General features: G+C 41.0%; 1 protein-coding gene across 1 annotated transcript; it reads right to left on the bottom strand.

Moving 5' to 3' along the window:
* Positions 1-2,054: 2,054 nt before the first annotated feature.
* Positions 2,055-16,536, bottom strand: sin3b (SIN3 transcription regulator family member B). The gene is made up of 19 exons (XM_031863999.1): positions 16,426-16,536; positions 15,210-15,316; positions 14,642-14,795; positions 12,660-13,025; positions 12,263-12,418; positions 11,619-11,747; positions 11,350-11,439; positions 11,096-11,214; positions 10,509-10,722; positions 10,012-10,128; positions 9,631-9,869; positions 8,853-9,036; positions 7,463-8,402; positions 6,679-6,848; positions 6,406-6,579; positions 5,496-5,588; positions 5,263-5,354; positions 4,356-4,554; positions 2,055-4,214 (listed from the first exon to the last, which is right to left on the bottom strand). The coding sequence occupies exons 1-19, from the start codon at positions 16,534-16,536 to the stop codon at positions 3,978-3,980; spliced, it is 3,891 nt and encodes a 1,296-aa protein (XP_031719859.1). The 3' UTR covers positions 2,055-3,977.
* Positions 16,537-16,817: the final 281 nt, after the last annotated feature.

Below are 16,817 nucleotides of genomic sequence, written 5' to 3'. Positions count from 1 at the left end.
TTAATCATATTCTGGGTTAATTAATGACGTCACAATCAGAATTTACAAACATACAAATAATGAATAAATGACAAACTTATTCCGCCGGTAGAAATCGATCCTGCGCTTATAAACGGGACAGTTAGAGGTAACAGGCTACAGAGAGAACACATCTCTACAGTGATGACTGTCTTTATTAGTTATTAGTATTATTAGTTACTATTATTGAGTACAGTGATCATGTATTACAGACACAACTCTGTCATAAGTCTCTCCAGCTGTTAAAGCCGACTGACAGCTGATCCAGCTGTGATCAGCGGCCGCCTCATCAGACAGACGTGGCTTCACTTGACGCTTCAGAGGAAAGGACGTCTCATGTCTCTTAAAACATATTTCCTCGATTCCTCTCTCGCATGGTTTCCTTGCATCCCCGGTGGGAGGGACTAAGACGCAAGGAATAGAAGATGCAAGTGAGGGAAACGTGGATGCAACTAAGAATTGGGATGTACCCCAGGTGCGTCTGACCTGGGTAGCACAACTTATGTTGAAAAAAGTAATTAAAAGTTATATTTTAGTACGTTTAAAAAGTCAGTGTTTTTTTTTTTTTTTTTTAAGTAATAGTTTATTTTTACATGAAAAGTCATTGTATAGTCTGCCATTAAAGGTCAACAAAACATCATTAAAAAAGTCAAAGTATAGTTTGTCATAAAGTGTTATTCAGGTTGAGATGACTTTATTGTCCATTATATTTACATGAAATTAAATTTGTCTTTGGCACTGGCACATAAGACAACACACACCATACACAACAATACTCAACATACACACACAACAGTGCACAACAATTATTCATAAAGTCTTAAATTGACTAAGTGGAAATTATTATAAAAGGATTGTTCTCCCACTAGTATGTAGTGCATTAAAACAGAACAACAGAAGATGATACTCTGCAGTATTACAATAAATATACACTAAAATAAGTGACAGTGTTGGTAACAATGTTCTAAGAAGCAGCCTTGATGCTTGGGAGGGGGCTTAGGGGAAGGGTTACCGTAAGGGGTGTGTGTGTGTGTGTGTGTGTGTGTGTGAGAGAGAGAGAGAGACGGAGTGAGTGAGTGAGTGAATGAATTCCAAGGGGACCCATTTGAACAGGCTCTTGGTGAGAATGTTCACGGCTGATGAAATGAAGGATTTCTTGGAGTTGTTCTTCCGGGCCATCCTGGCTGAGGCTCGGTGGCAGCAACTGAAATGCTGGGTTGAGAGGATGGCTGGGACCATTGCAGATTGAGATCGCCTTCTTGTCTGTGGAATGAGAAAATAAAGTCTGGAGTTGGAGTTGTTTGTGTCCAATGATCTTGCTGACCTGATTGGAGACATGATGACCGTAGTAAAGTAAGACCTGAAAATGTCAGAAAGTCACAGGAGAGTATGTTAGAAAAAGTTACGGTATAGTATGTTATATTAAAGTTATAAAAAAGTCATAGTATATTTCGTCAAAGAGAAGTCATATAAACATTGTATAGTAATTAAAAACAAGTAAAAAAAAGTCATTGTATAGTTTGAGATGAAAAAGTTAAAAATGCCACACCAGAGAATGTCATAAAAAGGCGTGAAAAAGTAAAAAGAAATGTCTAAAGTCCGTCATAAAAATGCAATATCTAAAAAGTCATAAAATAACTCAAAAACTATACAGACGCAGATTACAACTATGTTGTCATAAAGTTAGTCAAAAAGTAACAGTAAAGTGTCATTACAATAAAATACATAAAGAGCAATAAAAATGTCATCGTAAAGTATTTCTCAAGAAAGTCATAAAATTGCCTTCGCGTAGTAGTCAATAAAAAATGATCGTATGCCACGAAAAGATCATACTATAGTAGGTCATGAACAAGTCATAGTTTAGTATGTCATAAGTCAAAAAAACATTTTAAAAAGTCACTATACTATGTCATAAAAAAGTGTAAACAAGTCATAGTATAGTATGTTTTTAAAACATTTTAAAAGCAATCATGTTAAAAAAAAAAATCAAAAAAGTAATTTTATGACGCTTTTATGAAAAAATATAATATGACTTTAAATTACATTTCTATGACATACTATACTATGATTTTCTTTCATTATTACGGATTAGATGAGTAGCTTTCCTTTTGTTCCAGTGACCGAGTCTGATGCCGTTATGTTCAGTGTGCCAGTAGTTGTTAACGGAGCGGAGGCCCTTACTTAATTAAAAAGGTGAACACAGTTGGAACTTTTAATGGCATCACATCTCTCAGCAGATTAAGTTTGCCTCAATAAATCTAAATATAATCTAAATCCCAATTTGTAAACCAGAGACGACCTAAAAGTGCTCCGTTTTTTTTTGTTTTTTTTTAAATGTACAACTGCATGACAACTGGGCAACTCCACTTAAATGTAGACTTAAGTACTTGTTACTTGTTGAATTAAATTCAACCCAGCACAACAGCCCTGCAATAAATCCTATTTAACGGAGCTCATTTCTAGTTTAGGGCTTAAAATAAAGATATATTTCTTGATTAAGCACATTCGATTGGTCTATAAAATATTGGACAATTGTGAAAAATATCTCCATCTTCCAGAGCACAAGGTGACAACGTTTGACTCTTTTGTTTCATCAACAGTCCAAACTAACATTTCATTAGCCGGAAACAGCAACTTCCTCCCATTTCCATTTTAAAAGTAAAGGAAATGATAAGATTAACAAAATTGTTGCCGATTCACTTTCTGTAGATCAGTATTCTATTAATCGTGTCAGCTGTAATTTTGTTTTTTTGATAGTGTGTCAGAGATCCGTCGTCTATGGTCTTTATAATGGTCTTCTATGGCTCTAGTTTCTATTTTTTTGCTATAAACATATTGCAAATGCATGTTAAACTTTTCTCAAGCCAACAAACAACCTGCCAGTCAACATCTAAGAAGGTCACAACTAGGTTGTTTATTTTATGATAACTGATACAGGATAAATGTTATACATTCTATTTTAACACTGATATTTTGCTTTTATTTTCAATGTCAGTATGCAAAAAAAAAATACAAAGTAAACATTTAGTATCATGAATATGATACATAATTTGACGGCTTCCTCCATATTAAACCAATTCATTTTAAGGTCTACTTGTTGCCTTGGTGATAACTCGTTTAGCTACAACACAAAAAAGGGAGAAAAAAACCAAAATGCAAAACATCAAGAGTTGGCTGACAGCAAACACTGTAAAGAACAACATGATCTTAAGATGCATCAATCAACTCATGTAGATGCATATATAAAAATACAGGATCCCTGTTATGTATATATATATATGCACATACAGTAATAATGCAATTACGAGAGTTGTAGAGCCTGTACTGGGCATAGAAACAGACAAAATGAAGAGAGCAGGATACACATACATACACACGTTTACCATTATCTCTCCATATAAACACGCATCAACCAACCAACCAACAAACAGAAGGCTCTCTGGCTTTAGAAGCTAAAAACTACACTTGACTTTAAAAAAAAAAAAAAAAAAAAAAAGAAAGAAACAGACATTCACATTTCTGAAAAGAATTTCATGATCTCATAACTTCTCGCCTGTTCAACTACCTCCGTGTCCATCAACTTTTAGTGCCACCAGAGAAGCTAGAATGATGATGATGAGGATGATGAGCTCCGTTTGTGCCATTGTGTCCGACTCGTCCCATCAATCGGGGCCGAGTTCAATCCCATTGATTACTTCGCTGTCTGTCTGTGTTGGTCCTTTTCCTCCACGTCATCGCTCCTCTCACTGTGCACTCACTCACTGTCCATGGGTATAAACAGTCCAGAGTCTGCACTGTGTTTCTTCATCCCTCAGTGAACGTGATTGAGTGGACATGTTGTGGAGGAAGGTGGAGAAGCAGGACTGCAGCTGTTTATGCCTGTGTTTAGTGTATGAATGTCTTGTACGTCCATGCATTTACCTGTTTCGTGTACTGTCTGTCCACCTCTATGCAGGCCTCTACGGGGAGGCCGGGGCTTTGCTACCGCTGTAATGAACCTGGTATCTGTTCACGGCTTGCCCTTTCAGCTCAGTCGACAGGCAGGTAGTCTTGCAGGGGATCATGTCCTCTTCCTCCTCGCCCATTAGCCAGTTCTGCACGGAGCGTTCAGCCGCGGCCGTAACGTGATTGGCCTGCCAGCCCTGGTGCCACGTGTCAAAGCGTTCATGTTGGCTCGCTGCCACTCTGTGCTGCGACTATGGAGGAAGAGGAAAAAACTGTCAGACACCAAACAGGATTTCACGAGCAGAAAATGGAAATGCAAGGTTTGATTTTCCCCGACACACATCGTCACCAGGATTCCCCACATCACATCTTAAACTCAGACCCCGGCCTACCTTCCTGGCCTTGACCAGCGCTCCTCTGCGGTACATGTAATCCTCAGAGTTCATGACAAACACCATCTTATGAGTATTGAGTTTAAATCTGCAGTCCAGACTCCCGGCGTTCTCCACGCCCAGCTGTCGGTGCCACTCTCTCCTGCAGCGCATCGCCTCCACCTGCCTCACCTGCCAGCGACGGAAACGACGCAGGTTCCTACAAGAAGAGACACATTTATTAGACCTCAACATGCTGATCAGATTACAATGCATGTGACATCTTTGAGGACAGCTGAGTTACATATAAATTAGTCCCCGTTATTTTTTACAAATGTTAATCCGAGATGACAACTATATCACTTAAATTCATGTTTGAACAGAAATGTAACTTTTTCAGAAATCTAAAATTGAAACGGTACGCAATAGTAAATTATTAAAGTTAAACGTATTAAACAAACCATCTCTACTGTGCAAAGTCCATCTGAAGGATATGTTTTTTTTTTCAGCATTGATAGCGTGTACATTGACTTACAGGTAATTAACCGATACGATCTTAATACAATCACACACATCCGCACATTTTAACCTGAAGGTTAGTACGAGTAGTTTCTGTTGGTGAGACTGAAATGTGTTGATTTAACTTGATGGTCTTTGTTACATCATTTCATTTGACATATTGGATGCACTGTACTAAAAAGGTGTTTCAAATACTTTGTCCACTATGAACAATACATTAGAAAAACAAGTGGGGAAGCAGTATGAGGCCCACAAAGATCAGTTGGAAGTGCATGGAGCGAGTGATCACAAGCTGGTCTGACTGTATTACTTCTACAGGACGAGGGAATATAAGATCAGTATATGCACAGCATCAAATCAGAAGCGGTATGGTGAAGTCTTAACCTCCAGATATGATAAACTGTTCTACCTGGGCAGAAATACAGGTTTGAAGAAGTAGCCGTCTGCTTGACACAGACTGGACTCTGTTCCTACAAACTGCTCCATGTAGCTTGACAGGCACTGAGGGAAAAGACAGCAATTATTAATAATAGCAATAACTGTACAGCAAGACCCATTAAGATAAAAAATGTGCATCATTCATTATCATTTATATTATTTTATTTAGGTATCCGAACAGTCGTTCTGTAAATGTGTGTTTACCTGTACATCCAACGGGTCATCAGCCTGGGCCTCCTCCGTGTCCAGCAGCTCAATAGTCATCGTCACATGACCTTTGTTTTGGAGAAACATCACCTGATGACACAAAGAAACATCTGTAAAACACCTCAAATCAATTTACAACACCTGAATAAAACCAAGAGATTAAAGCTTTTCAAATATCTAAAGAGGGCTTTGGTGCAAGAGCAAGGTGCTCCATTTATATGTAAGTGAATCTAAAGAGGCCGTGTTCATCTTGCTGTAAATAAGCAGCGTCACTTCCGTGTCCATGTTAAAGGTTGAGTCTGCGGTTCAGCAAATATCTTCTCACGGTCCAGGGTCTGTTCTGTGTGTGCACTAAAAGAATCTGGTGTTCCTACACAGCCCCGGCTCTGTAAATGGGAAACAAACACTAGTCCAGCCAGGACAGGGGAAAGGCCATGTATGTATACATAGAAGTGTGGGGGAGATGGACGGTCGTCTGCTACAGGCTAACATCCTGAAGGAACACTGTACGCAGGGGTGTATTTGTTCAAATATCAATACTCTTTTATCTCCAGAAGTGCAGACTCCACATTTAAAGATTAGTCATAAAATAGAAGGTCAAACTATAACTAAGTGTGCCTGTAGCATTAAACATCAGATCAATTAGGAAAAGTATTCAACTTTTAGTAAAACAGGAAGCAGCTCTTTCTGAACTATCAGTGATGTGCTTTGCTTTTCTGCATACACTAGTGTTCTGAGATTTTTTTTTACAATCCTCTAAAGTAACTATAAAAGTGTAAACCGCATATTAGCTCTGCAGCGGAGGCAGAGTTTGATCATAGAAATTGTTTCATTGCCTCAAACAGCAGCAAAATGTCAGGGCCAAATATGTAATTCAGTGCTCCATTCACCAGGACTCTGTGCTCACCTTGAAGCAGTTCTCCTCAGCCATGACTCTCTCAGCTTTCCACTGGAAGCTGGTCTCCCAGGCTGCTCGGACACACTGCGAGGACAGGTTTCCCCCTGCTGCCCCCCTCTTCCTCTCGGCCAGGTAAAGATCCACCACCTGCAGACACACCTCGTCGCTCACTAGGTGCTGTAGCTAAAGTCAAAGAAAAAGTGGGGAAAAGAATACGTCAAACGTTGTAAATAAAGTCACATAAATGTCACCAGCGTCAGCGTGGCCGTGAACTCCGCTTACCTGCCGAATGATGTTGTGGATGACTTTGTCGATGGTGAAGCCGATGTAGGCGTGGATAGTGAACATCTCTCTCAGCGTGTCTTCGTACTGTGTGGAGTCCAGGTTGCCATCCAGCAGGCTGCGCACCATATCAAGGAAGGCTGGGTAGTACTCCTCTAACTCCACCTCACCTGTGGGAGAAAGGGATGTCCCATGTGTTAAAACAGCGTGTAATAACAACGTAATTAAGCCATCGGTGTGGAGGTGGATCTGTTGTGACAGAAAAGCGTGGGCAGGATTTGAACACCCCGTCTTCGGCCTCTAACATCAATAAATTAAGTTCAAATTAAGTTTCCTACCAAAAGCAGCACTTAAAAGAGAAGTCCTTGTTGGTGCCATTAATTCAAACTGCCTGAATTGCCACTTCAAACGTTGGCAAGGCAAAGAAAAGTATAGCACACACAGTCTTTCCACACATCTGGAATCATTTTCAAACAAGCCTTTCTCTTCATCGTGTAGTGTTACTATAACTCAACAGCGTGTATACCGGAATAATGTAGGTGAATTGACATCAGACACAGATTTAAATGCACTCTCTTATTCAGTGCCCATTAATTAAACATAATTAACTCAGGTCATATATTACAGCTGTTGAGCATAGCTCCCGGATCTAAAACACAACCCCCTAAACTAAGTTTATTTGTCCATGTTGTGTCCGATGTGGCAGCTGGTTGAACCAACTCATATTAAATACTTGAATCGTACCACTTTAGGATTTGCATAACCAACGAGTAGATTAACTTACTGGGCTGTTTGAGGCGGAGCTCCATGGCGAGGTCACATGCCTTTTCTCTTCTTCCTTCTGCCATGAGCAGCCTCTCCCTGCTCTGCTCAGCTCGGTGCTCCAGCAGCTGCTGCTCTGCCTGCCGGTAAACCCGCAGCAGCCGCGAACACAGGGTCTGGTGCAGCCGCAAGAAGAAATACCAGTTGTTGTTGACGAAGAAAAGGTTGTAGACACCGTCCAGCTCCTTCTGGTGCTCTGCTTCAGGGTCGCGCAGGTCCACCTTCTCCCCGGGTACACCTGAACCCGTCTCCATCGGCGTAGATCCAGGGGTGGATGAGGCGGTCCCTGCAGGCTGGCTCGTGCTACTGGAGGTGGTGGAGGCCTCTGTGTCTGCAGGTTGAGATGGGCTGCAGCGTCTCCGCCTGGACTCACCATTGAGCTGCTGCTGGGGTTGGGACTGGGACAGGGTCTGGGTCTGGGTCTGGGTCTGGGGCTGGGTCTGGGGCTGTGATTGAGCAGGTTGGGGTTGAGACTGACCACCTGTGGCGGCTGGTGCTCCTAATGCATTATTAGAATTACCATTTCCTCCTCCTCCTCCCACTGCTGCTACTGCTGCTGCTGCTGCTGCTGCTGCTGCTACTCCACCTCCTATTGCTCTTTCTAACCCCTCCTCAGGCTCAACCTCGTCGTCTGTCCAGTCTTCAGTATCACTGAGCTCGCCGCGGCGGGAGAAGAACAGGTCGGGGACAAAGTGCTGGATGATGCGCTTGATGTGGTCTTTGTCATCTTTGTGGATGGTGGGCTGACGTTTGACATGGTAGATGATGAGCGAGGCGGCGTCCTCCAGGATCTGTTTGTCCTCGTACGTAAACACCATGTGAGGCTCGCTGGTAGAGGCTGCACCGGCGCCGTTACGACTCTGCTGCCCAACGCCGCCCTCTTCTGTGCTCTGCTCCTGACGCTGAGACACAGAACAACACAGAGATGAATGCAGGCAACTTCAAAAACACTCACTGACAATTGATTTTAATGGTGAGTTGCATTGATCCAGAGAAATGAATCTCCAACAGAGATTTCGGCCTGTATAACATTTAAGGGGAAAGGTTTTTCTCTAACATCTGCACTACACAAAGGTTGAAAAGAAAACAACATACTAGGAAATGACAAAACAATCTTCTTGTGATTGTGTCTTTAGTTGAAATTATGTCAACTGCTGTTTACGAGGTCAAGACTGAACTGTAAAGATCATCTTTACAAGAAAAGTCATAAATATAATAAACAAATACATGGTGTCTCTACAACCTCGCACAAACACCACACTGACGTGGAATTTTACACATTTGCCACCGACTATCTTTTCATATTATGACAGCTCTAGTGTTGGGATGGCAGACAGGAGGAAAGTGTTTACCTCGTCGTAGACACTCTCGATCTCATTGAGAAGACTCTTTGACCGCAGGGCCTTCATGTCGTTCTGTTTGAAGTTGACTCCTTGGTGATCGAGGGACTTCAGGTAAGCCTTCTCGTATTGCTCCCTCCAAATCTTATTGAAACCCTGCTGGGCCTCTCTCCACTCCTCTTCCTTGGCTTTCAACCTGCAGAAGAAGACACGCCTTTAATGCAGAGACTTCACAAAACACAGCTACGTATATAAATATGTGTCCTAACAAAAGAGTCTGTCACTGAACATGCATGTGCACATAGATTAGAAAGGGTTAAAGCATCTGTGGGAGGGAACATGTCAGCCTTTCAGGATGTATTCTTTATGTGAAAGCCTGCCACGGGTAAAACACATTTCAAAGTGCCTAAACAACGAATACACACTTTTTAAAAACAGCTGTTGCTGATATACAGGAGTTCATCTTTGTTGGCAGGAAGTACAAAGATTGCACTTGTATCAACACTGCCTGTTGATACAAGGATCTTACTCACACCGTCAACAAATAAACATTTCAAGCTAACTTTCACTTAAATCTTAAACACTTAAACCTCCCTGCTGATGTCAATTAAAAGTAATGCAAGCAACAACCTCCTTTTACCATATTCAAAATGTTGATAGACAAGAAAATTAGCATTCTATCAATATGTCTAGTTGACAGTAATAGTAGTGCATGCACATCCAAATCATAAACTAAATTTCTGCCACAGAACATTTTATCAGTGAAGAATAAAAAAAATACAGTCCTGACCTCTTGAGCACCACAGGCACAGCGGTAGCCGGACTCCGCTTCAGTCCCTCGATGATCTCAGGGGCTTTGTCACCATAGATACGATACACAGCACGACGCTGGATGACCTCAGAGGTGCCACCCAGACAGTCGTCTAATCTGAACCGGTCCTGGTCCTCCGGGGAAAGACGGGAGAGCTTCTTCTGTACGCTCTCTAGCACCCTGATGGTGGCCAGGTTTGTCTCCAGAACCACATCCAACTGTATGTGGAGAGTTACAGACACACAGAGTTAAGAAGGCAGTCATCAACTACAGTATAGTGCCAGGTGCTCTATGTGATGTTTACACAAATGTCCCCTTGCTCCACAAGAAGTACAAATAGAATAGTTAGGATGTACGCACCTCAAATCTTTCATCCTCGCAGCGATGCAGCTGCTCCTCATAAGGAGTCTTCTTCGAGCTGACGAAGGTGGAGTCCTCTGACCAAGAGGGAAATGACACCCAGGTGTCATTCAACACCTACACACACACAAGGAGTAAAATCATCAATGGGAAAACCCATTTCCATCGGAGAACATTTCACAATGACATTCTATTCAAGCATTTTTGGAATTCATTACATTTATGCTAGAAAACACAGAAATACACCAGCAAGGGAAGAAGAAGACTGCATGTAGACAATGCCTGTTTCAAACTCTGAAGTGAAACCGGCTTTGCGAATGTTATTCGAGTATGGAAATCCATTCAACAGACCTCAAGGATACACACAACGGTGAGTGAAATTAAATGCAAACAGAAGCTTTGGTTACAAGAAAACTCCACATATTAAGCAATGCACTGAAAAAAAAAAAAAAAAAAAAAAAAAAAAAAAAAAAAAAAAAAAAAAAGAGGGGGTGTACCTCCTTGCACAGGGCAGTGCGCCCGCTGCATTTAGGCTGCTGGTAGGTCTTGGGCAGCGCTCTGTAGCTGGACCCAAGGCGCTTGCAGGAGGCATAATCCACCTCCCTGCCCCCTCCCCCCTCCATGTAGCGATCCGACAGCCCTGACATCATATGAGAGAGCTCTTTGTCCCCCAGAAATGACTTGAACTGTGTGTAAAGTTCAGGAAACTTCCTGGAAGGAGATGGATGAAATCAAGAATGAGAGATAAATCAGGAAAAAAAAAAAAAAAGGACAGCTGATAAAAAACCAAGTGCTCCATCAGAACAATCCCACCAATGAGTGTAGTGTGAAAAAACCTGCATTATGTCATGTTAGTTTTATTGCTTCTGGCATAGTTTGGTTCATAAGTGATCAGATAATATAAGTTCCATATGTACTGATCATACAAGTACCATTTGCGTATGCATTTAAAATTGTTTAATGGTCCTGAAAGCATTTCATACATAACATGTTTACTGTAAACTCCCTGCAGCTACTGTATCCATTCGTCTGATTTCAAACAAACAATTCACACATCAGCTCAACCATCTTTTCATCCACTCACCCCAGGAAAGGAGTGACTAGCTGTAGCAGCTCTGCTCCCGACACCACTTCCTGGTTGAACAAGGCAATGCAGCGCAGGAAGTTCTCATACACCTCCTGGCTTTTAAACAGGCGACGAACCTGAATGATGAGAGGGGGTTTGACCAATTAATAAAAAAGACAAAAACTGTGGCAGTGGGTTAAAAGAATAGCATGAAGCAAGGAAGAAGGAAATTGCCATGACATGATTCAGTGCCATGGAAACTGGTGTCTCACCTTATCAAAGAAAGAGAATTCTCTTAAGACTCCGTGTTTGCCAACTGATGCAAAGGACTGATCTTTGGTACAGGAATACTTCATTTTCTTCTAAATAAAAAAAACAAAGAAATGAATAATCTTTATATGTGTAATTATTAATTAAATGTGTTGTAGTTGAAGCTTCTGAATCGTTGCTTTAGGAACGATAGAAAATGCTGAATCCTTTTCAAGGACACATGTACATATATTGGTGCGTGTCCTGAGGTTATTCTAAATTGAGAGTTTACCTTGAGCAGTGGGGACATGTGCTGCAGTAGGATGGGCCTGGGCCTCTTTTTGTTTTGTTTGGTTAGTGAGTCCTCTTCCTCCAGCCTTTTCAGCTGCTCTTTGCCTCCCGTCAGTGAGCTGCCTGTGAACTACAGAAGATGAAGCACACAGGAAAGGTGTCACAAGATAGTGTAAAATGCCCATCACAAAATGACCCAGAGCCCAGGCTGACGCATCAAAATAGCTTGTTTCTTGTGCAGCCAACAGTCCTTTGAATGTGTTTTAATGTAAAACTTTTAAATAAACGTTTTTGCTTGAAAAATTACTTTACCTTGATTAATCAACTATCAAAATAGTTGTCAATAAATGTTCTTTTGATCAACTTATATACCGAGTCCTTTCATCTTTACTTTGGACTTTTCACTGAATTCAAAGAATGTTGAGTAAAAAGCAATTATTTTTGCAATACATTGACTACTAAGAATATGCAAAAATTGCATTTCTGTAAAAAAAAAAATGTAATTAGCAATTCTGTTGAGATGTGCATTAAAACACTGAAAAGAAGAAATATAGTTTTTTGTGCCGAGACAGGCCACTGATTATGTAGCAACCTTTTTGATTTTTTACATCGCATTATGCATCTCTGTCTGCTGCTTCTACTGACCAATGATCTCTTGGCATCAGGTAAGAATTGCCCGAACTCAGCCAGCAAGTCTTCTTGCCCTTTGAAAAGACTGGCAACTTTAGAAAACACCTCATCTTCTGTCATCCCACTGCTGCCACGGTTGCCTCGACTCTCCTTCACCTCCAGCTGCTCCTTCTAGGGGGTGGTATGGGGGAAAATGGTTTTCAGACGTGAGAAATGTAATTTAGAAAATTAGACTGAAATTACCACTAGAATCACAGTGCTGTGAGACATTTTCTTTGCTAAAATCCTACAAGAACAGTCAAATATTTGAGGTGGAATAGGAAGAAAAAGTTGGTAACTGACAAGAAATAACTACATTGCCTATATTCTGTCATAATATGCAAGTTAAAAGCAACTTAAATCTCCACAGTACCTGATATGTGTGAAGAATCTCTAGGAAGGCTCTGTAGATCTCTGGGTGATCCAGGAAACGGTTCTTAATCTTGTTTACATAGCTGATGGCACTGTCGAACTCTACGGGGCTCGTCTCTGAGGCAGGTGGGGATACAGACGACGTGGTCGCCTGGTTCTGGCTCTCTCTGCTAGTCAGGGGAAGAGAAAGCCTGCTGGAAGGCTCCGGAGGTCCTGCTGGGGTTGAGGAGGCTAGGGACTCTGATGAGGCTGCCTTGACTTCACTGGTCTGGGCAGGTCCAGCTTCAAGGTTGGCGGCAGTGGCACTACCTGAGGTTGCTGTCACTGCAGGGGTGGTAGAGCTCTTCCCCTGCTGGCTGGGGGATACCTGGACAGATGAAGAATTATAAAGTTGAGCTGCATGGTTAAAAGTGCATTCATTTAGGTAACTGAAGATTTTTACTTCAAATAAGATTTGGGGAATAATATCTGGAAGTAATTACCAGCCCAGATGGCACTTAACCAATGTTAATGCTCAGAAAATGTACTGTACATTACACTTGAATCCTACCAGTCTCAAAAGATGGAAATTAAGAAAAACCCTCAGTAACAAAAACATTTGTATGAATGGTATCTGTTCACATCCATATAATGTGCATCGTTGGATTGTTAGCAGAAAGTAGCTGACACTACATTTCCTATTGCGTTGTGAGAATTCTTTAGGGCCCGAGACAGTGCATAAATTTGACACCTAGAATTGGAACACTCAAATAAAATGGCCGACAGTAAATTTGGTGCACTATATAGTAAAGATGGAGGGATTTCAGACACATGAACTGTTTCCTTTAAAGCTACATTGTTTACACTATTTGACCACATTATGCATTTGTTTTGTCTACTGTTTACTTAAGTAGTATCACACTTATATCGAGGGAAATATTTACAGATAACATGCAGTTTTTGGAAAATCAATATGGGCAATACGGCTTATTAAAATACAAAAACTTTCATCCAAACCATATTCAGTGACCAATTAAATCAACACCGCCACCAATAACGGTTTTGATGCAAATCTCAATTAACACTCTGCAAGTGTATACAACACATACCTCTGCTGGTCCTAAGGCTGCCCGAACTAATTCTTTAGGTCAAGCCGTTCAAATAACAAAATCTCTCACAGAATATATATTTTTGGCAAAAAATTGTGTTTGTTTGTTTGTTTGTTTGTTTTCAGTTGAGGAATGTTATTGGGCAGCAAATGTTTATCAAAATCCAGTCTGGCATGCTGGTCTTCCTCAGAGTGGCATGAGAACCGTCAATTCTGCAACTATGTATTCATCTTCAAACACACCTTGAAGTCCTCTGGACTTACTGCATGTGAAACTGATGCACCTGAAACTGGTCTCTGCCAAAACTAAAAGAAAACACTTAGATTAATGTATAAATAAAATATGAAATCATATCAAATGTGAACTAAATTGAAACTGAATCTGAACTGAAGCCAACCACATCTGCTGAGTTTTGAGCCACAGTGCATCAAAACATTAGAAATGTACTCTGTGTTGTCGACAATGCATCTAAATATAAATAAAGTAAAATAGATATAAACTGTCTTAGAGAAATACCCACCCATTACCATCATTTTTTATACACATTAAATACCATCAGTTGCCACTTTATTAAATACACCTCGCTAAAACTAATGCAGTCTAATACAACAGTCCTGTAATAAAGCTTCATGAAGTTATAATGTTCATCGTTTATTGAGATTGGTGATTCAACTTTAGAATAAATAAACTGGCAAACTAAGTGCATGTGTACGATTCAGCATGGATCTAGACTGCAATTAAAAAAAAATAATTTGAAATTCAGTGCAGAAGAAGCAACCCTGTTCCTCTTCAGAAATGTATAGTTTATCATACCGTACTTTCAGACCTACTGAAAGTTGCATAAATAAAGAGTTAGTTTTGGAAATTTGTCAACGTCAGTGGTAGATTATCTTACCTGTGTGGAGAACGGAGATTGGAGGAAAGCCACCCCATTTTTGGGGACTTCTATCCGATACCCTGGTGGTAGAAAGGCATTGAAGCCCAAGACTAGGTCCGGGTGTCCATGGAAGAGCTGCGACACGCGGTTTATCACCCCCGGAGTATCGATGCTATTTAAGAGAACAGGCAGACACAGACATATTAGTGGTGTGGATGACGGAGAAAAATAAAAATTAGCTTGCCCTCTCATATGCAGCATGACGACAACTACTTCCTGATCAAAAAGAGTTGCAGCTTTTAGTTTAAGAAGAAACAAGAAACAATTTCTGTCAACTCACAATTAAATGTAAGAGAGAATATAACCTGCTGGATAATTAGTCTGGGATACTATCTGCAATTCCTTAAGTTATTGATAAATGCCTTCAAATGTGTGGTTGATCCCTCTGTCCTTATATCTGCAGTGTGATCAAAGTCTGCACACAAGCTCCACAATTTGGTGTCTCAGGAGACTTTATTTAGGAATAGTCATTTAAAAACGTATAATTAAAACTAATAGTTTAGTAAGTAACGTCTTGCATAAATACCTCTGTGATTTGAACTCTTTCATGATGTCAAGAAACTTGTTGTATATGCCAGGATCATTTGCAAAACGAATTTTGACTTGGTCCAGATAGGACAAGGCATCTTCAACCTAAACACAGGGAAGAAAAAAAAAAATCATGAATGCAGCATAAATTACAATCACTGTGGAGAAGCTTCTTAACAAACACCCTGTTTGTGCTGTTGATGAAGATCTCACAGGGGTCTCAATCCAGCTCGTAAACATGTACATTATATATTAAATCACAAGGAGGTGGCACTAACAAACAGAACTATTCCCTCAACACTATACGTGGAAACGTATTCACGTGAAGTTATATAAATAGGTAATGTTTGCTTTCTTTATCGTCAAGCTGAAGTGCTGTACAGGCTGTAACCGTTAAATAAATAAATAAATAAATAATCAGGCGAATACAAGAAACAACAAGCTGCTTTTTGTCCACTTGACCTCAGCTTTCTTTATTCACAACATCTAAACTATTGTAGGTTACGATTTTTAAAAAAAATAAATCTAAACGTGATCACACAAAGCGTTGTGACCAACAGTGCACATCTAAAGAGAGGGTTGTTGAAGCTAACGTTAGCCAACAGACACTCAACTGACGGTAATAACTTAACACTTAACACATACAAATCTACACAATACGTTTGGTCACAGCTGGACTTAAGCCAACAGTATCGTGTTGGCAAAAACAGCATCACAATGTTCCACTAACGTTACTGCGATAACAAAGAAACGTGTAATGAAGCCGCTAATCAACTGAAATAGCCGTTCTAGTGCTAGCCTGGCTGACGTCCTCCACTTTGTTCAGGGTGGCTGAAAAAAAAACAAAAAAACGAACAAGGAGGAACTTCCCACAACCGAGGTTTGAGTTAACGTTTGCTCACAGTTGACTGTTATTGACATCGTAAATACGAAACTACCACTAACTGTGTCACTCGACTGTCAACTCAGACGTGTACTCATTTAAATACAGCTTCCACATTTCATCTCAAATGTCCAATTTTTTGGCTGTTCAGCAATGAATTAACGTTACTTTTTAATAGGCCAGCGAGCTAACCGACGTTAGCCAGCCGTTCCTTTCACTACTCTCGACGTGAGGGGAGAAAGAGAAAAGCCTCAAATCCAGTGATCCGACGAACAAAATGGTTCTGACTCTGAGGGACTTTTCCCTTTTGTCGTGTCCGTTGTCTTCTTACCTTCAGCTTCTGGAAGTGCTGCTGCTGCACTTGCTTTTGTGTTATAACGTAAGGCTTGTCTTGGATTTGGTTTATTTGCTTCGCGGTGCTGTGCGCCTGAATCTTCGCCATTATCCCCGGCGACAGGAGGCTTGAGAGCCACCACCACAACTTGAGAGGGAAAGCTTCGCTGTTACCTCCAGTTGTTGGCTAGCCGACAAACCTTCCTCTCGGTCGGGAAGCCAGCCTGCCAGCAAGCAAAACCCTACTTTGCCTAGCTGGACAGTCTCTGCACAGCGCAAAAAAGGACGGACAATCCAGCAGAGTACAAGGGTGATGACAGACGAGCTGCTACTCGCTGCGACTTTGATTAAACATCATCATCGATTTAAAACAAGCTGATCCAAGAAGCG

The sequence above is a fragment of the Anarrhichthys ocellatus genome, unplaced genomic scaffold (genome assembly GCF_004355925.1).
Source record: "Anarrhichthys ocellatus isolate YVR2014 unplaced genomic scaffold, GSC_Weel_1.0 scaffold30, whole genome shotgun sequence".
Lineage (NCBI taxonomy): Eukaryota > Metazoa > Chordata > Actinopteri > Perciformes > Anarhichadidae > Anarrhichthys > Anarrhichthys ocellatus.
Note: the sequence above shows the minus strand (reverse complement) of the source record. Positions and strands in the feature narration are given on the sequence as shown.